Raw genomic sequence first — 24,203 nt, forward strand, 5'->3', positions numbered from 1 at the left:
GCCTGGACCCAAAGCTTCTCCTGTATTGTAGCACCTCAACCCCCCACTCAATCCCCCTTATCCCCCTACTGACCCACTCCACCCCCCCCCCTAGCCACCCCCACTTGCCCCTCTCCTGCCCCCAACCGGGACACGGGGGGATTGAGTGGCTGAGTGTTATATCAATGCAGCAGAGGTTTGGGGGAGTTTCAAAGGGGGCTCAAGGGGGATGAACTGAGTGAATGGAGGGTGGAAGAGAGGGGGGATATCCTAGTCACGTTGCAGGCTCCTAGCATCCTCCTCGCAGCTAACACTGCCCCCCAGCTTCGTGTTATCCACAAACTTGGAGATGTTGCATTCAATTCCCTCGTCCAAATCATTAATATATATTGTAAATAGCTGGGGTCCCAGCACTGAGCCTTGCGGTACCCCACTAGTCACTGCCTGCCATTCTGAAAAGGACCCGTTTATTCCTACTCATTGCTTCCTGTCTGCCAACCAGTTCTCTATCCACATCAATACTGAACCCATAATACCGTGTGCTTTAAGTTTGCATACTAATCTCGTAAGTGGGACCTTGTCGAAAGCCTTCTGGAAGTCCAGATATAACACATCCACTGGTTCTCCCTTATCCACTCTACTAGTTACATCCTCGAAAAATTCTATAAGATTCGTCAGACATGATTTACCTTTCATAAATCCATGCTGACTTTGTCCAATGATTTCACCACTTTCCAAATGTGCTGCTATCACATCTTCAATAACTGACTCCAGCATTTTCCCCAATACCGATGTTAGACTAACTGGTCTGTAATTCCCCGTTTTCCCTCTCCCTCCCTTTTTGAAAAGTGGGGTTACATTAGCTACCCTCAAATCCTCAGGAACTACTCCAGAATCTAAAGAGTTTTGAAAAATTATCACTAATGCATCCACTGTTTCTGGGGCTATCTCCTTAAGCACTCTGTGATGCAGCCTATCTGGCCCCTGGGGATTTATCGGCCTTTAATCCATTCAATTTACTTAACGCTACTTCCCAACTAACCTGGATTTCACTTAGTTCCTCCATCTCATTTGACCTCCGGTGGTCCCCTGCTATTTCTGGCAGGTTATTTATGTCTTCCTTTGTGAAGACAGAACCAAAGTAGTTATTCGATTGGTCTGCCTGTCCTTGTTCCCCATGATCAATTCACCTGTTTCTGACTGCAAGGGACCTACATCTGTTTTAACTCATCTTTTTCTCTTCACATATCTATAAAAGCTTTTGCAGTCAGTTTTTATGTTCCCTGCCAGATTTCTTTCATAATCTATTTTCCCTTTCCTAATTAAGCCCTTTGTTCTCCTCTGCTGGACACTGAATTTCTCCCAGTCCTCTGGTAGGCTGCTTTTTCTTGCTAATTTGGATGCTTCATCTTTTGTTTTGATACTATCCCTAATTTCCCTTGTTAGCCACGGATGCACTACCTTCCCTGATTTATTCTTTTGCCAAACTGGGATGAACAATTGTTGTAGTTCATCCATGCGGTCTTTAAATGCCTTCCATTGCATATCCACCGTCAACCCTTAAAAAATCAATTGCCAGTCTATCTTGGCCAATTCACGTCTCATACCCTCAAAGTTACCTTTCTTTAATTTCAGAACCGTTGTTTCTGAATTAACTATGTCACTCTCCATCCTAATGAAGAACTCAACCATATTATGGTCACTCTTGCCCAAGGGGCCACGCACATCAAGACTGCTAACTAACCCTTCCTCATTACTCAATACCCAGTCTAGTATAGCATTTTCTCTCGTTGGTTCCTCTACATGTTGGTTTAGAAAACTATCCCGCATATATTCCAAGAAATCCTCTTCGTCAGCACCTCTGCCAATTTGATTAACCCAATCTATATGTAGATTGAAGTCGCCCATTATAACTGTTTTACCTTTGTTGCACGCATTTCTAATTTCCTGTTTGATGCCGTCCCCAACTCTAGTACTGCTGTTAGGTGGCCTGTACACAACTCCCACTAGCGTTTTCTGCCTCTTACTGTTTCGCAGCTCTACCCATATCGATTCCACATCCTCCAAGCTAATGTCGTTCCTTTCTATTGCGTTCCATGCTGACTTTAACCGATTCTGTCACTGCTTTGTAATTGCGCTGCTATTACATCTTTCATAATCGACTCAAACATTTCCCCCACTACTGATGTCAGGCCAACTTTTCTGTAATTCCGTTTTCTCTCTCCCTCCTTTCTTAAAAAGTGGGGTGACATTAGCTACCTCACAGTCCACCGGAACGGATTCAGAGTTTATAGAACATTGGGAAATGATCACCAATGCATCCACGATTTGTAGGGCCACCTCCTTGAGTATTTTCTGGGATGCAGACCATCAGGGCCTGGGGATATATCTGCCTTCAGTCTCAACAGTTAATCCAACACCATTTCCTGACGAATGTGGATTTTCTTCAGTTCCTCCCACCCACTAGATCCTCACTCGCCGAGTATCTCTGGGAGATTTTTTGCATCTTCCTTGGTGAAGAAAGAACCAACGTACTTGATTACATTTCCTTCACACAATGCTGGAGTAACTCAGCAGGTCAGGCAGCATCTCGGGAGAGAAGGAATGGGTGACGTTTCGGGTCGAGATCTTTCTTCAGACTGATGTCAGGGGGCGGGACAAAGGAAGGATATAGGTGGAGACAGGACGATAGAGGGAGATCTGGGAAGGGGAGGGGACGGGAGGGACAGAGGTACTATCTAAAGTTGGAGAAGTCGATGTTCATACCACTGGGCTGCAAACTGCCCAGGCGAAATATGAGGTGCTGTTCCTCCAATTTCCGGTGGGCCTCACTATGGCACTAGAGGAGGCCCATGACAGAAAGGTCAGACTGGGAATGGGAGGGGGGAGTTGAAGTGCTCGGCCACCGGGAGATCAGTTTGATTAATGCGGACCGTGCGCAGGTGTTGAGCGAAGCAATCGCCGAGCCTGCGCTTGGTTTCGCCGATGTAAATAAGTTGACATCTAGAGCAGTGGATGCAATAGATGAGGTTGGAGGAAGTGCAGGTGAATCTTTGTCTCACCTGGAAAAGTGAGGCCCACCGGAAATTGGAGGAACAGCACCTCATATTTCGCCTGGGCAATTTGCAGCCCAGTGGTATGAACATCGACTTCTCCCACTTTAGATAGTTCATCTGTCCCTCCCGTCCCCTCCTCCTTCCCAGATCTCCCTCTATCTTCCTATCTCCACCTATATCATTCCTTTGTCCCGCCCCCCTGACATCAGTCTGAAGAAGGGTCACGACCCGAATCTTCACCCATTCCTTCTCTCCCGAGATGCTGCCTGACCTGCTGAGTTACTCCAGCATTTTGTGAATAAAAACCTTCGATTTGTACCAGCATCTGGAGTTATCTTATACTACTTTGATTACGTTTCCTTGTTTCCCATTATAAATCCACCTGTTTCTGATTGTAAGGGACCGACATTTGTCTTCACTAATCTTTCGCTCTTCACATATCTATAGATATAGTTCCATGGATTTGCATGCTATCCAACAAGATGAGACATACCTTCATATACAATGAGTTCAAACTTAAGTATAGTAAAAGAGCAAATGGGAAAATACAGAGTCCCCTCCTCCAGGCGCGGAATTCAATAGCAGATAACTGAGGGGCAATAAATAACAAATTACATCTTCCAACTTGAAAACATGTTCAACTCTACAATATGCAGATTGCAACCCAACCTCATACACCCTTCAATACTAGGATATCACAGCTGACACTGCTGGCGTGTGCCAGATATCAAATAATGATGAGACGGAGTACAGGAAGGAGATTGAGAACCTCATAACCTGGTGTCAAGTTAACAACCTCTGTCAATGTTAGAAAGACAAATAAGACTTGAGTGATTTCAGGGAGCGAAGCAGTACACAGACCCTCACTTTACACTGATGGCGTTAAAGTACAGATGGCCGATAGCTACAGATTCTGAGGAATAAATTTCACAAGCGATTTGTCCTGGACCAGAAACATCGAAACAATGGCCACCAAAGCACACCAACGCCTCTACTTCCTTAGAGCGCTTAGGAAGTTCGACGTGGCCCCAACAAACCTGCGCTGTAGAAAGCATTATATCGGGAGAGAATGGTTTGGGAACAGCTGCATCCAAGGCTGCATGAAATTGCAGAGTTCCATGACATTCTAATAACAAAGAACCAGTATCACCCATGTCACTTCCCCTCCTCCCCTCCACGTCAGGCAAGAGTTACAGAAGTGTGACAACGTACACCTCCAGATTCAGGGACAGTTTCTTCCCAGCTATTATCAGACAACTGGACAGTCCTCTCACCTGTTTGAGTGTTTAAACAGACCTTCTAACAACCTCATTGGAGACCTTTGAACTATATTTAATTGGACCTTAAGGGTCTTTATTGTGCTATAATTGTTGCACCCTTGATCCTTGAACCTGCACACAGTGGACAACTTGATTGTAAGCATGAATAATCTTTTCCTTCACCGGATAACACGCAACAAAAACATTTTCACTCTACCCCGGTACACGTGACGACAAACTAAACTAAGATCCGGACAATTGCATTTTACGAGGCTCATTGTCAAATGCCATTCGAAGGTCCAGTTCACGCCACAGCTTCCCCACAATCTATTCCGAAGAAGGGTTCAAACCGGAAATGTAGTCTATCTGCTTCATTCCACGATAGTTGGCAGGCCCGCTGAGTTCATCCAGCACTTTGATTTTTGCTTAAGACTGCCGCATCTACAGTTCCCTCTGTTCCCCTCTATGATCTCTGCGTGTTAAATCTTCAACCAACTCAAATACATTTGTCAGACGTGAATTGCCTTCATTAAAGCATGTTGGCATGGTCTGATTAGTTACTGCTTTCTCAAATAATTATATATTTATTTTTTTGATTATTGAGCCCATCATCTTGCTAACAATAGATGTCCAACGAAATGGCACAGTGGTTGATGTAAGACATTCTGAAATTCATAAGAATAAGTTAAAAACATGTTTAACCCAAGCGTTCACATTCTAAGGAAGCATGTTGGGGGAAAAAAGGTCACCATATAGAAGTTAAATTATACGTCATACTGGGAAAGGCAATTATACATTCAGAAAGTGTTTAGATTGTAAAGCTTGGCTGGCCGGAGTAAAGATAAACATAGGAGTTTGTAAACCAGGCTGAGGCTGAATAAGAGTCTCGACCCGAAATGTCACCCATTCCTTCTCTCCTGAGATGCTGCCTGGCCTACTGAGTTACTCCAGCATTTTGTGATAACCAGGAAATAACAGAAGGCCTTTAATTGAATCCATTTGGCAGAGAAGATTAAAAATGTCTCCGGGGAAAACCAAGGATGTAAGACTGCAAAGAGAAGTTGATCACATATTAATTATCCCAAAAATGTAAAATGCGCATGTAACTATTGTGTCGCGAGTGTTTACAAAAATTCCAGCTATGTAAATCATTGAAAGGCTTTGGGTTGTCTCAGTGTTTTGCACCATATCCTGAATATAATGACGTGTTTGAGAAACTCACCACCGCTGTACGGGATATTCTTTGTGTCTGCGACGTACTGAGCTGTAATTATAGAGAGCAATACAACACAAGAATGGACCGTTCGGCCCTCAATATTTATGCATGAAAACATTTGAGTATCAGCTCAAGCAGCACACTCATCCATTCCTCTCCCTACCTTGTACTCTTGTTCACTGAAATATCTCTCGTATGCTAGAACAAAGACGACATTCTCCACCGCCTCTTGAATCGCCTCTTCCAGCCTCTCGCGGTAATGATTTGTCAATTCGAGCAGCTGCGAATCATTCCACCTTTCCAGGAGCTCCGTCATCGCAGACATTGGACGAGCTGTAATGAATAAAAATAATGGGTTGTCTATTTTCTTCCACCGATAGCTGCACTTGTATTGTCACCACCCCATTCCACTAAAAGGCAGACCACATGATGGAGGTGAGGTGCACCGCTCAGCAGGTTCCCTTCTGGCCACGTGCCGCCGTCTACCCGCACAACACACGGACTTAGACCCGGCTCCAATCTTCGGCTTGCCCTGACAATGGTCCCCAGGCTGTTGGTGAACCTTATTCCCTACGGCATCTAAACAATGCGGCAAATCATAACAATTGCCCCTCTCCCACTGTTCAATTCCACGGGTGCATTCTCTTCTTGATTCTGGATGGATGCAATATCGACATCTTTTGATAGAATACACCGTTGTGACATTAAACTCGACTTATTCTTGCATTTCAGCAGAGGTTCAGCTGTCAACGTTCACAGACATAGCATGGAAACTACCCTTCGGCCCAACGATGCCACGCCGATCATCAATCGATAACCCGTTCACACTAATTTTATGTTTTCTCGCGTTCTGCGTATTACAGGCAACTTTACAGAGTACAATTGACGTTCATGCCCGCATGTCCTCGGGATAGAAACAAAGAAACATAGATACATAGAACATAGGTGCAGGAGGCCATATGGCCCTTCGAGCCAGCACCACCAATCATTGTGATCAGGGCTGATCATCCACAATCAGCAACCTATGCCTGCCTTCTCCCCATATCACTTAATTCCACTAGCCCCCAAGAGCTCTATCTAACTCTCTTTTAAATTTATCCAGTGAACGGGCCTCCACTGACTTCTGTGGCAGAGAATTCTACACATTCACAACTCTCTGGGTAAAAACGTCAATACCCTACCCCAATACCATGTACAATAATTTTGCTCACCAACCTCCCGTGTGGTAACTTATGAAAGGTTTTCTGAAAATCTAGAAACACTACATCCACCAGCTCCCCTTGTTCCATTTTACTTATCACATCCTCAAAAAAATCCCGAAGATTAGTCCCTTTCATAAATCCATGCTGACTTGGACTTATCCTTTTACTGCTATCCAAATGCACCGTTATCACCTCTTTAATAATTGACTCCAGCATCTTCCCCACCACCGATGTCAGGCTAACTGGTCTGTAATTCCCCGGTTTCTCTCTCGCTCCTTTCTTGAAAAGTGGGATAACATTAGCTATCCTTCATAACGCGAGGATTTCAGTATAGGAGAAAAGAGGCGCTTCTGCAGTTGTATATGGCCTAAGTAAGACCACATCTGGAGAATTGTGTACAGTTTTGGTCTCCTAATTTGAGGAAGGGCATCCTTGTAATTGAGGCAGTGTAGCGTAGGTTCACGAGATTGATCCCTGGGATGGCGGGACTGTCATATGAGGAAAGAATGAAAAGACTAGGCTTGTATTCAGTTTAGATGGATGAGAGGGGATCTTATAGAGACATATAAAATTATAGGGACTGGACAAGCTAGATGCAGGAAAAATGTTCCCAATGATGGGGAAGTCCAGAACCAGGGGCCAGTCTCAGAATAAAGGGGAGTCCATTTAAAACTGAGGTGAGAAATAACTTTTTTGCCCTACCGTTTTCCAGTCGACCTTGGCCAGCTACTCTCTCATGCCTTCATAGTCCCCTTTGTTCAACTGCAACACTGACATTCCTGGTTTAACCTTCTCCCTCTCAAACTGCAGATTAAAACTAATCATATTATGATCACTACCTCCACTACTTCCTTTCCCTCGATTTCCCTTATTAAATCTGGTTCATGGGACAACACAAAATCCAGAATTGCCTTCCCTCTGGTCGGCTCCAGTACAATCTGCTCTAAGTACCTATCTTGTGGGCACTCTACAAACTCCCTTTCTTGGGGTCCAGAACCACCCTGATTTTCCCAGTCTACCTGCATATTCAAATCCCCCATAATTACAGTGGAATTAGCTTTGTTACATGCCAATTTTAACACCTGCTTCAACTTACACCCTATATCCAGGCTACTGTTTGGGGATCTGTAGATAATTCCCATTATTGTCTTCTTACCTTTACAATTCCTCAACTCTATCCACGGGGACTCTACATCGTCAGACCCAATGTCCCCTCTCCAGGGACTGAATTCCATCCCCCAACAACAGAGCTACCCCACCTCCTCTGCCCACCTGCCTTTCCTTTCTATATAACGTATAACCCTGAATATTCAGTTCCCAGTCCTTCTCCTTTGTGCAGCCACGTCTCTGTAACCCCCACAATGTCATACCTACCAATCTCTAACAGAGCCTCAAGTTCATCCACATTACTTCTTATACCTTGCGCATTCATATATTGTACTTTTAATCATTTACTCATCTCAGATTCAACATCGATTCCTATTAAACTTGGCCATTCTCTCCTATTGCTTCGTCTGCTTTCTGTCTCGTTAATTCTGGGGTATTTCTTAATTATTCCTATGCTCCCTTTTCCTTTAACTGCATCCTTGTCTATCGCATTTGAACCCCTCCCCTTGCTATTTCGTTTAAAACCACCCGTCTAGCAGTGGGAAATCTGCCTGCCAGAATGCTGAGAAAAGGATGTGGGAGGAAGCACACGCTGTCATGAGAAAAACGTGCAAACTCCACACAAACAGTGCCGTGGTTAGAATGGAACCCGAGTCTCTGGTGCCGTGAGGCAGTGGTTCTACCAGCTGCACTACTGTGCTGACACCTATCATATGTACTGAGAAACTGTGAAAATATTTTGTTTGCATGCTATCCAATCAAATAAGGTAATACTATACATATATACATAAATACAATCAAGCCAAGTGCAAGTACAGCAGGTAGAGCGAAGATAGTGCTAGATATAGATTTCACAGCATGTAGCGATACAGTTTCAGAGAAAACGTCCAACGTCCGCAACGAAATAGTTTGTAAAAATTTGCACTGTGTCCCCCCACAGGCCGCCCCTCACCAATGGAAGGATCTTTCAGTAGTCTGATAACAGCAGAATAAGAATGCACATGATTCACAGCAACGTGGTCCTCTAAATTTACAGCTCGTTTACTGAGAAGACAGACGTTTGTTATTCTGGCTGGTGGTCTGTGGAAACACTGGGGTGCACAGTTTTAAGCTGAAAGGGATGGAATTCAAAGGTGATGTGCGGGTGAAGTTTTTTTTTTACACAGAGGATGGTGGGTGCCTGGAACGCGCTGCCAGGTGTGGTGGTTGGGACAAATACGATAGTGGTATTTAAGAAGCTCAATGATATGCAGGTGGATATGCAGGTAATGGAGAAATATAGATTGTGTGAAGGCAGCGGAGATGAGTTTCACTTGGCATCGGTCCGCATGGACATTGTGGACCCAAAAGACCTTTTCTGTCCTGTGCGTTACTATGCTCTATCTACCTTTGTTGATCCATGTATAACACAGAAGTCACACAGCACAGACAGAGGTGCTTCGGCCAAACGTAGACGTGTGGACCAACCTGCCCTACCTGAGCCAGCCCTATTTGTCCATGTTTGCCTTTATCACTCCAAACCTTCCTTGTCCATGTACCTGCCCAAATGTCAGTAAAATCGTGTTATTGTACGTGCCTCAACTAGCAATTCATTCCACATATCCACCACCCTCTGTGCCAAAAGTCATTTTTAAAGGGGAATGGAAACACAGGAACCCATCGCCCACACCCGCTGGGCCCCCTTAGTTCCTGCCATCCCCCACTGGGTCTTCATTTGTTATCAGCGACCTCCCCGAGATCCCCCAGTTCTTGCTGGCCCTCTGACGGGTCCCATCTTTGTTCGCGGCGACCTCCCCTGAGTCCTTCTTTGTTCTCGGTGGCCCTCTGCCCGGTCCCACCATTGTTCTCGGTGCCCCCCGCTGAGACCCTCCTCTCATGTAGTCCTGCAGTCTGGAATGGGCCACATTCCCTCTTGAAGATTTCAACTGAGCTGGAACCCCAAGAAGTTTTGTTCAGACCCAAGAGCACCACCTTCCAGATGAACAAAGAATAATGTCTCCTGCACACCAGAGAATAAAGTTCTAGCCTGCCCAACCTCTTTCTATAGCTCATGTCCTCGGGTACTCGGAACATCCGGGTAAATCTTCTCTGCACAAACTTCCATCTTAATGCTATATTTTCTGAAATAGGGTGACTAATCTGAACAGAATACATATGCGACCAATGTCATGTACAACTGTAACATATGTTACAACTTCTACATTGAATTACCCGAATAATTAAAGCCAACGTGCCACAAGCCATCTTCACCACTATCTACACATGATGCCATTTTGGGGGAATTAAGTATTGCACTTCTGGACACTCTCCAGGGCTTTTCCATTCAACGTGAAGGTCCTATTCTCGTTCGGCGTCACAATCTTACATGTCCAAACTTGCTAATCATACCTTGATATCCCTATTGAGTTCATTTCTTCAGATGAGACAGCAGTGGGCCCAACAAGGACCCCAAGTGGCGCACCATTCACAAACCTCCAGTCCCAAAAGCAATCTTCCGCCATCACTCTGCTTCCAGCCTTTAAGCCAATTCTGTATCCTGTTAGGCATCTCCACGAGGACACCATACGATTTAACCTACCACAGGGAATCTTATAGGCTAAAATCTGTATAGACTATGTCTCTGGCTCTGCCCTGAACAACCTTCTCAGTTATTTCTTCAAAAGAGCCAATCAAATTTGTGAAAGACGACCTCCAAAGCCAAAACCATGCTGACTTTTCTCAATGTCTGACTTTTCAAATACACGTGTATATTACCACTTTATATCCTCTTCCGTAACTGTCTTACCACAAAGGTTAGGCGAACTAAGCACAGCATTATCTACCCTCAAATGTACAGCACTTCACCCACGGTTAACAAAGATTCACATATCTCAGCCAGGGCTCCTGCAATTTACTCTCGAACTTTCAAGAACGGCCTTAGATACATCTAATCACAGACCCCAGAGATTTGCGTATCTTCATACGGTTCAGGATATCCAACACCACCTCGACTGTAATACAACTGCACACAAGACTTCAAGTTTTTCTCTGTGGTAAAGACAGAGGAGAAATTATAATTGAAGACCTTGTCCATCTCCTGCAGCTCTACACATAGATGACCACTGAGGATATCCTTTCCCTCTCCAGTTACCCCTTTTCCTTTAATATACTTGGAAAATCTATTTGACTTCTCCTTAATAATAAGTGCCATCGTGTGTACCCCTTTTGCCCTCCTGATTTTGTTCTTCAGTATGCTCCTCAACCTCTCACACTTCTCCCAGGAAAGCATTGAACCGAGCAGCCTACTCCTAACCCATGTCCCCTTTTCCCCAACCAGAGCCTAATTTTCTTCATCATCCTGGGTTCCTTGCTTGTACTTCACTAACAACATGCATATCTTGAAATCTCACTATCACAATTTAAATACTTCCCCTTGCAGATGTCCCTTCGCCCACATACAACTTACTCCAATGACTGTTCCTGTCTCATACTGTCAAAGGTGGACTTTCACTAACAAATTTAGAATGTCACACTGAAGCCCAGAACTGTTCTTTTACATAGGGTTTCAAAGTTAATTGAATTGTTGTCATTGATCATAAAGTGCTCGTCCACTGACATCTCAGTTTGAACTGTCTGAATACAATTTTGGATTATGCCCCCAGTTTAAACCTTCCTTTGCAGCACTTTCAAAACCGCCCCCAGGATGTTAGTCTCCTTCCAGTTCAGGTTACCTCTATTCCTGAAAAGATACAAATTGTCCAAATATCTGAATCTCAGATCCTTGCACTAACTCTTCAATCCTGCATTCATTTTAACAGTACGTGCATAAACGTCACACGTGCCGAAGTACTGTGAAAGGCTTGGTTTTGCATTCAATCGAAACAGATCAGATAGACCACACATAGATACAATCAGTTAAAACTGAAGCACAGATGGAGCAAAGGTAGAGATAAAGAGTGCGGAATGTAGTTCGTAGCATTGTAGCGCATCAGTTCCTTAGGCCAAGTGCAATGTCCTTGATGGGATAGACGTAAACAAGTAAAATGTAAATTGGGAGAACAGGAATACATCCCTAGCTTATGAGAGGTTGGTTCTCGAATTCGATAAGATCATGGAAGAAGCTGGCCTTGAATCAGGTGCTATGTTATCTCCAGATATCCAATATAAAATATGGATGCTTGTTACTTTGAGATAATCTGATAATTTTGATCCAAATATTCCCGATTTTGTCCTTTCAGTTATCTGCCAAAATTGTGATCATTTGACTCTGCGTTTCTACCGCCGAAACTAGATTTGAACCTATATTTGTGGATGATTAGTCAACATGTTAGAAGGAGAAATGACATTTAAAATTACTCCTCATAAGGGCAAGTTGACGCATGTTGGAGGGATAAATAAAACCAAAATATTCACCATGGTCAAGAGACAAGGGACAAGGGACAAGAGACCACTGAGAAACACCCGTGCAAACACATAGATCCCTACAGTCAGCAGCACACACGAAGACAACATTTAGCATTCTTGTAATTAGCTGCAGCATGGAATGCAAGTGCAGAGATGCACATTTATAGTTACAAATTTACAGGGAGCTGATTAAGTATTAAGTTGAAGAAGGATTGCGATTATAATCTCCATACTGTGGGAAGGACGCGGAGGAGATTCTTCAGGATATTGCTAGGAAATTAATATTTCAATTATCAACAGAGACTGGAGTTGTTGAATTCGTGTTCATTGAAGTTGGAGCGGACAAGCAGCGATCAGCTAGAGGAAGGAAAAACAATGAGAAAAGTCGAAGGTAAAAAATACTTTTCCCCATCGTAGACGTGTCCATGACCTGGGATGGGGGGCATGGGTTTAGGTCTGGACTGTAAGGTTTACAGGATGATCTCTCGAGAATATTTGTTCACCAGCGGATGCTCACAGTCTGGGACACCCTGCGTGAGATGGTGTTGGAGGCAGTACCCGCACGTTATTTTGGCAGCACCTGGATAAGCATTCAAATTGTAAATGGGTCGCAGGCAACAAACCTAGGAATGCTCGGAAATGGGATACGTTCAGTTTATTGTTGTCACGTGTACAGTGAAAAGTGCTTTTGTCGAATAGTAACCAGACAGAGAAAATACTATACATTAAAATCAAGTCGGCACAAGGCACAAATCAGAATAATGGGAGTGGCATTCAGTCATAGAGTCATAGAGTCATAGAGTCCTACAGCACAGAAAGAGGCCCTTCGGCCCATGTGTCCGTGCCGCCCGTTACCAAACACAGTCTAATTTTAATCCCATATTCCCGCATTTGGACCGTAGCCCTGAATGTTGTAGCATTTCAAGTGCCCATCCAAATGCCTCTTAAACGTTGTGAGTGTTCCCGCCTCCACCACAACCCCAGGCAGTGAGTTCCAGACTCCAACCATCCTGTGGGTGAAAAGGTTCTTTCTCACATCCCCCCGAAACCTCCCTCCCCTTACCCTGTATCTATGTCCCCTCGTTGTTGAACCTTCCACCAGTGGAAGAAGTTCCCCGCCATCTATCTGTTATGCCCCTCATGATCTTGTACACCTCGATCACGTACCCTCTCAGCCTTCTCTGCTCCAGGGAAAACAACCCCAGTCTGCGCAGTCTCTCCTCATAGCCGAGGCCCTTCATCCCTGGCAGCATCCTGGTGAATCTCCTCTGCACCCTCTCCAAAGCTATCACATCCTTTCTATAATGTGGTGGCCAGAACTGTACACAATACTCCAGCTGTGGCCTCACCAGTGTTCTGTACAATTCCATCATTACCCCCCTACTTTTATATTCGATGCCCCGGCTAATGAAGGCAAGTAACCCATATGCCTTTTTAACCACCCTGTCCACCTGTCCTGCTGCCTTCAAGGACTTGTATACCTGTACAAGGTACCTCTGTACCCCTGTCTTCCCTAGAGTCCTTCCATTCATGGTGTGCTCCCTCTCCAAGTTATTGCTGCCAAAGTGCATCACCTCGCACTTTTCAGGATTAAATTCCGTCTGCCACTGCTCCGCCCATCTGACCATCTCATCTATATCTTCCTGCAGCTGGCAGATCCCTTCCTCGCTATTCACCGATAAATTAAGTTAAATTCCAGCAAAGTGTGGTTAACGATAGTCAAAGGGTCTTCAATTGGGCGGACGAGACCACTAGCTAACTGGTGAGAGGATGGTTCAGTTGCCTGATAACAGCTTGGAAGGAGCCCTTCCTGAAACTGTTTTCACACTATATCTCTTGCCTGGTGGAAGATGGAAGAGGAGGGGGTGATTGGTGAGAGACTCGTCATTGATTATGATGGTGGCCTTTCCAAGGCAGCGGGAAGTGCAGATGGAGTCAATGGGAGGGAGGTTGGTTTACGTGGTGGTCTAGTTACATTCACAACTCGCTGTAACACATTGAGGTCTTGAATGGAGCTCTTACAAAACCACAGATGGACATAAAAAGCTAGAGTAACTTAGCGGAACAGGCAGCATCTCTGGAGAGTAGAAATGTGAGACTTTTCGTGTCGAGTTCCTTCTTACAAAACTGTGTTGACATGCATTTTGCTAAATTGGTTTCTGCGGCACAACTCCAGACGTTGCTGAGAGTGTGGAGGGATTAGCAGCTGGCAGACCATTGTGGGTCAAAGGCCAATTTCTACGTAGTACGCCCATTGATTCTGGACACTGATATTCTGACTTAAAGTTTAAGACCTCAATGAGTTGTGAATGTAACTAGACCATCACGTAAACCAAACTCCCTCCCATTGTGATAACATAAACTAAAATGTGGCGATTTATCACACATCTGTCCACATGTGACTGCCCCAGCAGATGTAAATTTTCTGTGTTCAGCCCCTTCCCTATTTCCACTTGTTTTCTTAACCTCAGTATTTGCAACAGCTCCACGCCCATTGTCAGGGCAACATATATATTTCACAGAAGGCTCCACAAACCTTTCTGTTTACTTGACGGAGATGCCACTACATCCCCTCCCCAATCTCCACCTTCAGCCATGATGATGACAAGCGGTCCAACATTCTGTGGTTCTGGAACGTACAATATTAAGATAACCATCAAGCAACAAATGAATGCGAAGGAAAACCAACACACACATTATCTTATCCAACGAACCCGTCTTCCCAACGTCATATAGTCTCTCTGGGCTCGCACAACGTCCGACAACGTCATCTGAAAGGCCAAATTCAACGCACTAACTAATTCCCGCTTTTCTATTCTAAACGTTATCTCGTCAGATAACTGGAAGACGATTGCATTCTTTTGCCTGATAACCGACAGAAAGTGATTGTTTAATTCCTCTGCCAATTACTCACGGAGCTTTATAAACCCTTCATCGTCTGTCTGCTTTATGTTATGTTCGAGGGATCCAGGTTTTACGCTGGTGCGGGAAGTTACTATGAGGAAGTGGCAAAATAATTTAATTATCGGAGTGAAGCAATGAAGCGAGATCTGCATCCACTTTGGACACATTGTTAGCTGACGAAGTATATGATTAAAGTTGAATCGTGACTCCCAAAGCACTTTCCAATCTTCCCACTTTGCTATAAACGCCATATTCGTTACTTCACTGACCTATTCACATAAACCTCTCTCATTCCCCAGCCACAATGTCGTGTCCTCAATCCTGAGTAAAGGTCACAGACAACAGCAGCAACACGCATGTCACCATTGCAAGCAGAAGTATAACCTCCCGATTACTGGGCCGCTGATATGAATGTGATAGAAACATGGAAACATAGAAAATAGGTGCAGGAAAAGGCCATTCGGCCCTCCGAGCCAGCACCGCCATTCATTGTGATCATGGCTGATCATCCACGATCAGTAACCCGTGCCTGCCTTCTCCCCATATCCCTTGATTATACTAGCCGCTAGAACTCTATCTAACTCCATTTTAAATCCATCCAGTGAATTGGCCTCCACTGACTTCTGGATTCGACAAATTCACAACTCTCTGGGTGAAAACGTTTCTTCTCCCCTCAGTCTAAATATTGTCATTTTACTTTTTGTAATATTGATTGAAAACAAAGACCAGAACGAAATCTGAGCTGCGATCGCCTCACCTTAATTCCACAAGGATGTGTTGCCTGCACACGAATATATTTTAAAGTGGTTTCCTCTTTGCTCCATTCCAGGTGTCAGGTGATGATTGATTTGCGAGGTGCGGCTGTTGTTCTGTGAGCTGCAGCGCTCAGTACCTGCGTGCAAGCAGCTGCCTGTCCACAGCGTGGATTCCAACCCTCACACGCCTCACAACAGGGAGCGGTCTCGCTGCTGAAACCAAGACCAACCGGTTTGACAATCTGCTGCTGTGTACTGTGAATAGAGTTGTTTTAAAACACCTGTTAACCCTTTATGCTATTAGGAATACAGTAACAAGGATAGGGTTTGAACACAACCTGTAGTCATTCTGATTGCGGCATTCCGGGAAAAGTCCCCCTCATCTTCCTCCCCGCTGTTACTCAATGCAGTTTATTATTATGTAAGGACTGGTGACAGAACTCTCCTCTCCAGAGACCAGTCCAGATGTCTCTACCCGCGTGAGGGATTATTTCAACATGGATACAATTTAAGCGAACAGGAATCTGCTTCCTGCTATTTATATATGGTCTCATTAACGTGAGTCCATCTCGTTTCCCTTCTCTCTCTGTGTGCACGTCTGATACCAGCTCAAGCCACCTACATGAACCGTTCCAATGAATCGGAGAACACGTTTTTCTTTGTGGGTTGTTTTAGTTTCGGTCGGGTAATCTCGGGCTGATATCTCGGGTGCGGGATGAAGACAGACAGCGTGTTCATCCGGCAATGAGCTGAAGAGTTCGGTCTCCACTCATCGTCCGGGAACTGTTGGAACCGGATCACAAGCCCGGTCAGCCGGGCAACACCATGTAAGTGGAAAATGCCAATGGATTAGAGTGGGTTAAAATCCAGTGACCCAAGTCCCACTTGGTGTCCAGTGACTGCTCAGTAATGCGTCTGTGGGAGGCGGCGAAAACCCGGACTTGGATGACTGCTGGCTACTAGGAACAACACCGGGCAGAACGACTGTGAAAAATGTTGCGCCCGATGCCGCAGACATAACTCCTACAGGTTTGTTAAAATTCGGATCTGTTCCTACATTCCCAGTAGCAGAAAGTGTTAACTAGAATTTACTCCTGCCCGAGGTAAAGGTGGACTACCGCAGTCCCGGTTACACCCATCCTCAGAGAGCGACCGGGACTGGTCACAAAGCGGGAAGAAGGGTAGTGGGTCAAACGGAGGAATCATAGGCAGCAACGTCATAGATAAACCTTACCTCACCATTCCAATTACTTTCTGCCTGGATTTCCGTGCTGATCTCACAACTTCTATCTTTGCTATTCCATTCGGACCAATGGGGCGGGTGTTTTTGTTTTACTTTAACGAATGCCAAGCTGTGAATCCGATCCGCCCCATTCACTGGGAGGGTCTCAGCTCCGCCCTGTGTGTAAACGGTGCTGCCCGCCACATTACGAGTTTCAGCTCAAATATCACTCACCGGACACGCGACAGAGAATCGCATTACTACGGAAATTAAAAAAATAGCCCATCGGAAATGTACTCTCTAATAAACGTGGTCAACCGAGTCAGTCCTTCAGAAATATTAAATAACTTATTTTAAACCATTTTATTTACAGCTGAATAACACTGTGTTGCCGAACCGGTTGGATTTGGTTTCGGCAGAAAGGCCGCTCCCTGTTGTACGGAATGTAGGTGTTGGAAACCATCCCTTAGACAGGCAGGGCATGCACACAGACACTGAGCTCTGAGTCTCAAGCATCAACAGCCTGCATCTCGTGAATTAATCACAGATGCATTCGCTTATTAATTGAAAGCATAAAACTCCATGAGATTGTCTAAACGTAAGAGGAATGGGAGCAAGACAGCTTGGGGGACGAAGGGGAATGGGAGATAGCCAGCTTGTGGAGTTAGGAGTAAGTGCTGATGCCTGCTTGGGGAGTATAGTTTGGAAGGTAGCCAGTACTTCGGGGAGTAATAGATGGAAGGAAGCAAAGTGGATTGTAAGAGATCATTCATTATAAATAAAAGGAAAAGTAAAGGCAAGGATAAATTGTCATCAGTTTACTCTGTATTCCTTAACTTTTACTGTTGACTCGTCTGCTGGGAGCAGTGCTGGTTGTGCAACCTCACAGCAGCGGGAAGGAAGGAACTCCTATATCTCTTCTTCACGCACTTGGGGTGAAAGTGTCTGTCACTGAAGGAGCTACTCAGTGCAGTGGACAGTGTCCTGCATGGGGTGGGAGTCGTTGTCCAGCAGCGATGTTAACTTTGCCATCATCCTCCTCTCTCCCGCCGCCTGTACTGAATTGAGGGGGCAACTCAGGACAGAGTTGGCCTTCCTGTCCAGCTTGTCAAGTCTCTTCTCCTCCGCTGCTGAGATGCTGGGGAGTAAGGGTAACGGGGGATAGCTTGCTACCCCCCTTGCCTAGCTAAGCTGGCTACCTCCAGTCCCTTACTCCCCTAAGCTGTCTCTCTCCCATCCCTTACTCCCCCAAGCTTGCTACCAGCCATTACCGTTACTCCCCCAATCTGGCTACCTAGGATCATTTTCTCCCTCTAGCTGGCTACTTCACATCCCAGATGGCTAATACACCCCAGCTGGGTAACTCCCATCCGCTACTCCCCAAATCTGGATACCTCCCATTCCCCTTACTCCCGCGACCTGGCAGCATTCCATCACTTTCTCCCCCAAGCCGGCTACCTCCCATCCCTTACTCCCCCAAGCTGGCTACCTCCCAAGACCGCGCCATTCCTCAAGCCGGCTACCTCCCATACCTTAATCCCGCAGGTTGGCTACCCCTCATCCCCCTTATTTCCCCAAGCTGGCTTCCTCCAATTCTCCATTACACATCCAATCTGGCAATTTCCCAAGCAGTTTTCCTCCCATTCCCTTACTCACCCAAGCTGGCTACTCCCCAGTCCCCTTATTCCACAAGCTGTCTACCTCCCATCTCTTACTCCCCAAGCTGGCTACCTCCCATCCCTTCCTCTCCAAGCTGCCGCAAGCTGGCTTCTACACATACTCCTTTCTCCCCGAAGCTGGCTTCCCCACATTCGCCTTGCTCCCCCAAGCTGGCTATCGCTATCTCCCATTCCCCTTACGCCCTAAGCCGTCTTCCTCCCATTCCCCTTACTCCCCCAAGCCTGCTTCATCCCAGCCCCTTAATATTCCAAGCTGGCTACCACCCATCACTTACCCCATAAGCTAGCTACGTCCCATCTCTTACTCCCCCAAACCGGCTTCCTCCCATTTCCCTTACTCCACCAAGCAGGCAATCCACTCACCTCATTCCCACAAGCTGGCTATCTCGCATCCCTTACTCCCCCAGCTGGCATCGCGCCATCAGTTACTCACCCAAGCTGCCTCCCTCCCATCCCTTACTCCCCCTTGCTGGCTACCTACAACCCCCCTTACTCCTTACTTCTTATCTCTTACTCCTCCATGCTGGCTAACTCCAATCACCCTTACTCCCCGAAGCTGGCTTCCTCCCATCGCCATTACTCACTTAAGTTATCTCCCATTCCTCTTACTCCCCCAAGCTGGCTCCCTTCCATTATCCTTACTCCCACAAGCAGTCTGCCTCCCATTGCCCTTACTCGCCAAACGCTGGCTACTTCCCAGTCTCCATCCTCAAACAATCTGGCTACATCCCATCCCTTGCACCCCAAGCTGGATACCTCTAGTCCTTTACTCCCCGAAGCTGGCTCGCTCCCATCCCTTACTCCCCCACGTTAGTTAACCCCCATTCCCCTTACTCCCCCTAACTGGCTACCTAATATCCCTTGCTCCTTCTAGCTGGCTACCTCCCATTCCTTACACCCCAGCTGGCTAGCTCCCATTCGCTTTAATCCCCCAAGCTGACTACCTCCCATCCTTTACTCCCCCAAGCCGGCTACCTCCCATCCCTTACTCCCACAAGCCGGCTACCTCCCATCCCTTACTCCCACAAGCTGCCTACATCCCATCCATTACTCCCGCAAGACGCCTACTTCGCTTCCCTTACTCCCCAAGCTGTCTTCCACCCATTCCAAATACTCCCACAAGCTGTCTAAAACCCATTCTCCTTTCTCACCAAAGCTGGCCACGGCCATCCGTTACTACCTACCACCTACCCCTCAATCGACCCGTTTGGCTACGTCCCTTCCCTTACTAGCGAAAGCTGGCTTTGTCCCATTCCTTAGTCCCCTGCTGACTTATCCCATTCCTTACAGCCCCAAACAGTCCCATTCCACTTACTGCCCCAAGCTGGCTATCTCCCTCCCCTTACTCCCTCAAGCTGGCTACCTCCCATTCCACTTACTGCCCCAAGCTGGCTATCTCCCACCCCTTACTCCCCCAAACTGGCTACCTCCCATCCCTTACTCCCCAAGCGGGCTACCTCCCATTCCCCTTACTCCCCCAAACTGGCTACCTCCCATCCCTTACACCCCAAGCTGGCTACCTCTCATTCCTTACTCCCCAAGCTGGCTACCTCCCATTCCACTTACTCCACAAGCTGGCTACCTCCCATCCCTTATTTCCCAAGCTGGCTACCTGCCATTCCACTTACTCCCCAAGCTGGCTATCTCCCATCCCTTACTCCCCAAGCTGGTTACCTCAAGTCCTTTACTCCCCCAAGCTGGATCGCTCCCATCCAATACTCCCCTAAGCTAGCTGGCGACCTCCCATCCATTACACCCCACCCCAGCTGACTACCTCCCATCCCTTACTCCCCAATCTGGGTATCTCCCATTCCCCTCACTCCCCCAAGCTGGCAGCATCCCATCACGTACTCCCCCAAAGTGGCTACTTCGCATCTCTTACTCCCCCGTGCTGGATTCCCCCATTCTCCTTAATCCCCCAAGCAGGCTACCTCCCAAGACCGCGCCATCCCACAAGCCGGATACCTCCCATACCTTAATCCCGCATGTTGGCTACCTCCCATCCCTCTTACTCCCCCAAGCTGTCTTCCTCCAATTCTCCATTACACATCCAATCTGGCAATCTCCCTTATTTACCCAAGCAGTCTTCCTCCCATTCCCTTACTCATCCAAGCTGGCTACTTCCCAGTCCCCTTACTCCACAAGCTGGCTACCTCCCATCTCTTACTCCCCAAGCTGGCTACCTCCCATCCCTTACTCTCCAAGCTGCCGCAAGCTGGCTTCCACACATACTCCTTTCTCCCCAAAGCTGGCTTCCTCACTTTCGCCTTGCACCCCAAGCTGGCTATCTCAATTCCCCTTACGCCCTAAGCCGTCTTCCTCCCATTGCCTTTACTCCCCCAAGCCTGCTTCATCCCAGCCCCTTAATATTCCAAGCTGGCTACCACCCATCTCTTACCCCATAAGCGAGCTACGTCCCATCTCTTACTCCCCCAAGCCGGCTTCCTCCCATTTCCTTTACGCCACCAAGCAGGCAATCCACTCACCTCATTCCCACAAGCTGGCTATCTCGCATCCCTTACTCCCCCAGCTGGCATCGCGCCATCAGTTACCCCCCAAGCCGCCTCCCTCCCATTCCTTACTACCCCTTGCTGGCTACCTACAACCCCCCCTTACTCCTTACTCCTTATTCCTTACTCCTCCTCCATGCTGCCTACCTCCGATCACCCTTACTCACCGAAGCTGGCTTCCTCCCATCGCCATTACTCACCTAAGTTATCTCCCATTCCTCTTACTCCCCTAAGCTGGCTCCTTTCCATTATCGTTACTCCCGCAAGCAGTCTGCCTACCATTGCCCTTACTCGCCAAACGTTGGCTACTTCCCAGTCTCCATACTCACACAATCTGGCTACCTCCCATCCCTTGCACCCCAAGCTGGCTACCTCTAGTCCTTTACTCCCCAAAGCAGGCTCGCTCCCATCCCTTACTCCCCCACGCTAGTTAACTCCCATTCCCATTACTCCCCCAAACTGGCTACCTAATTAATATCCCTTGCTCCATCTAGCTGGCTACCTCCCATCCCCTACACCCCAGCTGGCTAGCTCCCAATCGCTTTAATCCCCCAAGCTGGCTACCTCCCATTCCACTTACTGCCCCAAACTGGCTACCTCCCATCCCTTACTCACACAAGCTGGCTACATCCCATCCCTTACTCCCGCAAGACGCCTACTTGCCTTCCCTTACTCCCCAAGCTCTCTTCCACCCATTCCCATTACTCCCACAAGTTGTCTAAAACCCATTCTCCTTTCTCACCAAAGCTAGCCACGGCCCATCCGTTACTCCCCCAAACTGCCTACCACCTACCCCTCAATCGCCCCGTCTGGCTACATCCCATCCCTTACTACCGAAAGCTGGCTTTGTACCATTCCTTAGTCCCCTGCTGACTTATCCCATCCCTTACACCACCAAGATGGCTATCTCCCATCCCTTACTCCCTCAAGCTGGCTACCTCCCATTCCACGTACTCCCCCAAACTGGCTACCTCCCATCCTTTACTCCCCAATCTGGGTATCTCCCATTCCCCTCACTCCCCCAAGCTGGCAGCATCCCATCACGTACTCCCCCAAGGTGGCTACTTCGCATCTCTTACTCCGCCGTGCTGGATTCCCCCATTTTCCTTACTCCCTCAAGCTGGCTAACTCGCATCCCTTACCCCCCCCCCCCCCCCCAAGCTGGCTTCCTCCCAATCTCCTACTCCCGCAAACTGGCTACCTCCCTTTCCCCTTATCCCCCGAGCTGTCTTCCTCCCATTCCTCTTACTCCCCCAAATCCGGCTAGCTCCCAATGCCTTTAATCCCCCAAGCTGGCTACCTCCCATCCCTTACTCCCACAAGCTGTCTGGCACCCATTCCCATTACTCTCCCAAGCTGCCCAACTCCCATTATACTTTCTCCCCGAAGCCGGCCACGTCCCATCCGTTACTTCCCCCAAGCTGCCTGCCACCCATACCTTACTCGGCCAATCTGGCTACCTCCCATCCCTTACTCCCGTAAGCTGGCTACCTCCCATTGCACTTAGTTCCCCAAGCTGGCTATCTATCATTCCCCTGACTTCCCCAATATATCGTCATCCCATCCCGCTTACTCTCCCAATCTTGCAATCACCCAGTCCCCTTACTCCCCCAAGCTGCCTACCTTCCATCCCTTACTCCCTCATGCTAGCTCCCTCCCATCCCTTCTTACCAGAAGCTGGCTTTCTCCCATCCCTTTGTCCCCAGCTGGCTTATCCCATCCTTGACACCCCCAAGCTGGCTAACCTGTACACTGTGCACTGCGGGCTTCAGGCACAGCTCTGGAAACTGCTATCTACAGAAGTTCTCTGACTACTCTGCCATCTCGGCCTCATCGCAGGCGACGATGACAGGGCGTGCAGAGAACTGATCAAGGAGTTTGTGGACTGGTGACAGCGGAACCGCCTCCGGATCACGGGGAATACCAGGGAGACGGTGGTGGATTTCGTCAGGTGCAGCCAAGTCCCCCCGACACCGGTGAACATCCAGGGAATGGAAATCGGGAGGGTGGACTGTCATAAGTACCTGGGTGTTTACCTCAACAATAAATTGGACTGGACAGAAAACACCAAAGCGCTATACAAAAAGGGCCATAGCAGACTTTATCTGCTGAGGAGACTCAGGTCTTTTAGAGTGCAGGGGGCACTCCCAAGGACCTTCTACAACACGGTGGTTACATCGGCCATTTTCTATGGAGTGGTCTGCTGCAGCAGCAGCATCTAAGCAGCGGAGGAGAAGAGACTTGACAAGCTGGTCAGGAAGGCCAGCTCCTCCTTCATGCCACTGTAGTCCCTTTTGCCCAGATGCATTGCCGGCATATCCGATTTCACCTTCTCCCTCTCAAATTGCAAATTAAAACTTATCATGTTGTGGTCGTCACCTCCCAATTGTCCGTTTACCTTGAGTTTCCTCATCAAATCCGAACAGATCAAATTTCCTCTCGTACTCGGCGGGGGCTATTTCACAGAGACCAACAGGAGCTCACATAGAGCTGGAAACACCTGCAGATATAGATATGAAAACACAGAGGTCGGAACATTCTCGAAAAGAGGCAGGACCGTCCACTACGTAGTTTTGCTCTCTCTTGATTTCCCATTTGCAGCCGAACTCCCCAATTTCCACATTTATTGTTTCTCTCCGCTAATTCCATGTTTGTTGAAGATCCACCCACTGTACTTCTTTACAATGCTCCCGCAAATCCCCATTTGTTGGGTTCTGCCCCCAATTGAACATTTACTGCTGCACTCCCATAATTACCAGACATAAGAACCTTCCCCTAAAGGACTATTTAATGGAAGCCCCCAAATTGTCCAAGCCCTTAATTCTAGTACTTGAGTAGATAATCCCAGTACCGTTGGTTAAACGCTCAGAAAATTAAAAACAAAATAAGCGAGATGATATCGAAGGAAGACTCTGGAAGTATAATGCAGCC

The 24,203-nt window shown here is 47.2% G+C and overlaps 1 protein-coding gene and 1 pseudogene across 1 annotated transcript in view; one reads left to right on the forward strand and one right to left on the reverse strand.

Moving 5' to 3' along the window:
- The window catches only part of LOC144612488 (NACHT, LRR and PYD domains-containing protein 3-like), a 28,286-nt gene extending 22,451 nt beyond the window's left edge, over window positions 1-5,835 (reverse strand). Inside the window, 1 exon segment of the mRNA XM_078432069.1 lies at window positions 5,674-5,835. Coding sequence (XP_078288195.1) covers window positions 5,674-5,835 — 162 coding nt within the window.
- A 12,585-nt stretch (window positions 5,836-18,420) lies between these two features.
- LOC144612485 (NACHT, LRR and PYD domains-containing protein 3-like) overlaps window positions 18,421-24,203 on the forward strand; it is an 8,679-nt pseudogene continuing 2,896 nt past the window's right edge.

The sequence above is a fragment of the Rhinoraja longicauda genome, unplaced genomic scaffold (assembly GCF_053455715.1).
Source record: "Rhinoraja longicauda isolate Sanriku21f unplaced genomic scaffold, sRhiLon1.1 Scf000045, whole genome shotgun sequence".
NCBI classification, from domain to species: Eukaryota; Metazoa; Chordata; class Chondrichthyes; order Rajiformes; family Arhynchobatidae; genus Rhinoraja; species Rhinoraja longicauda.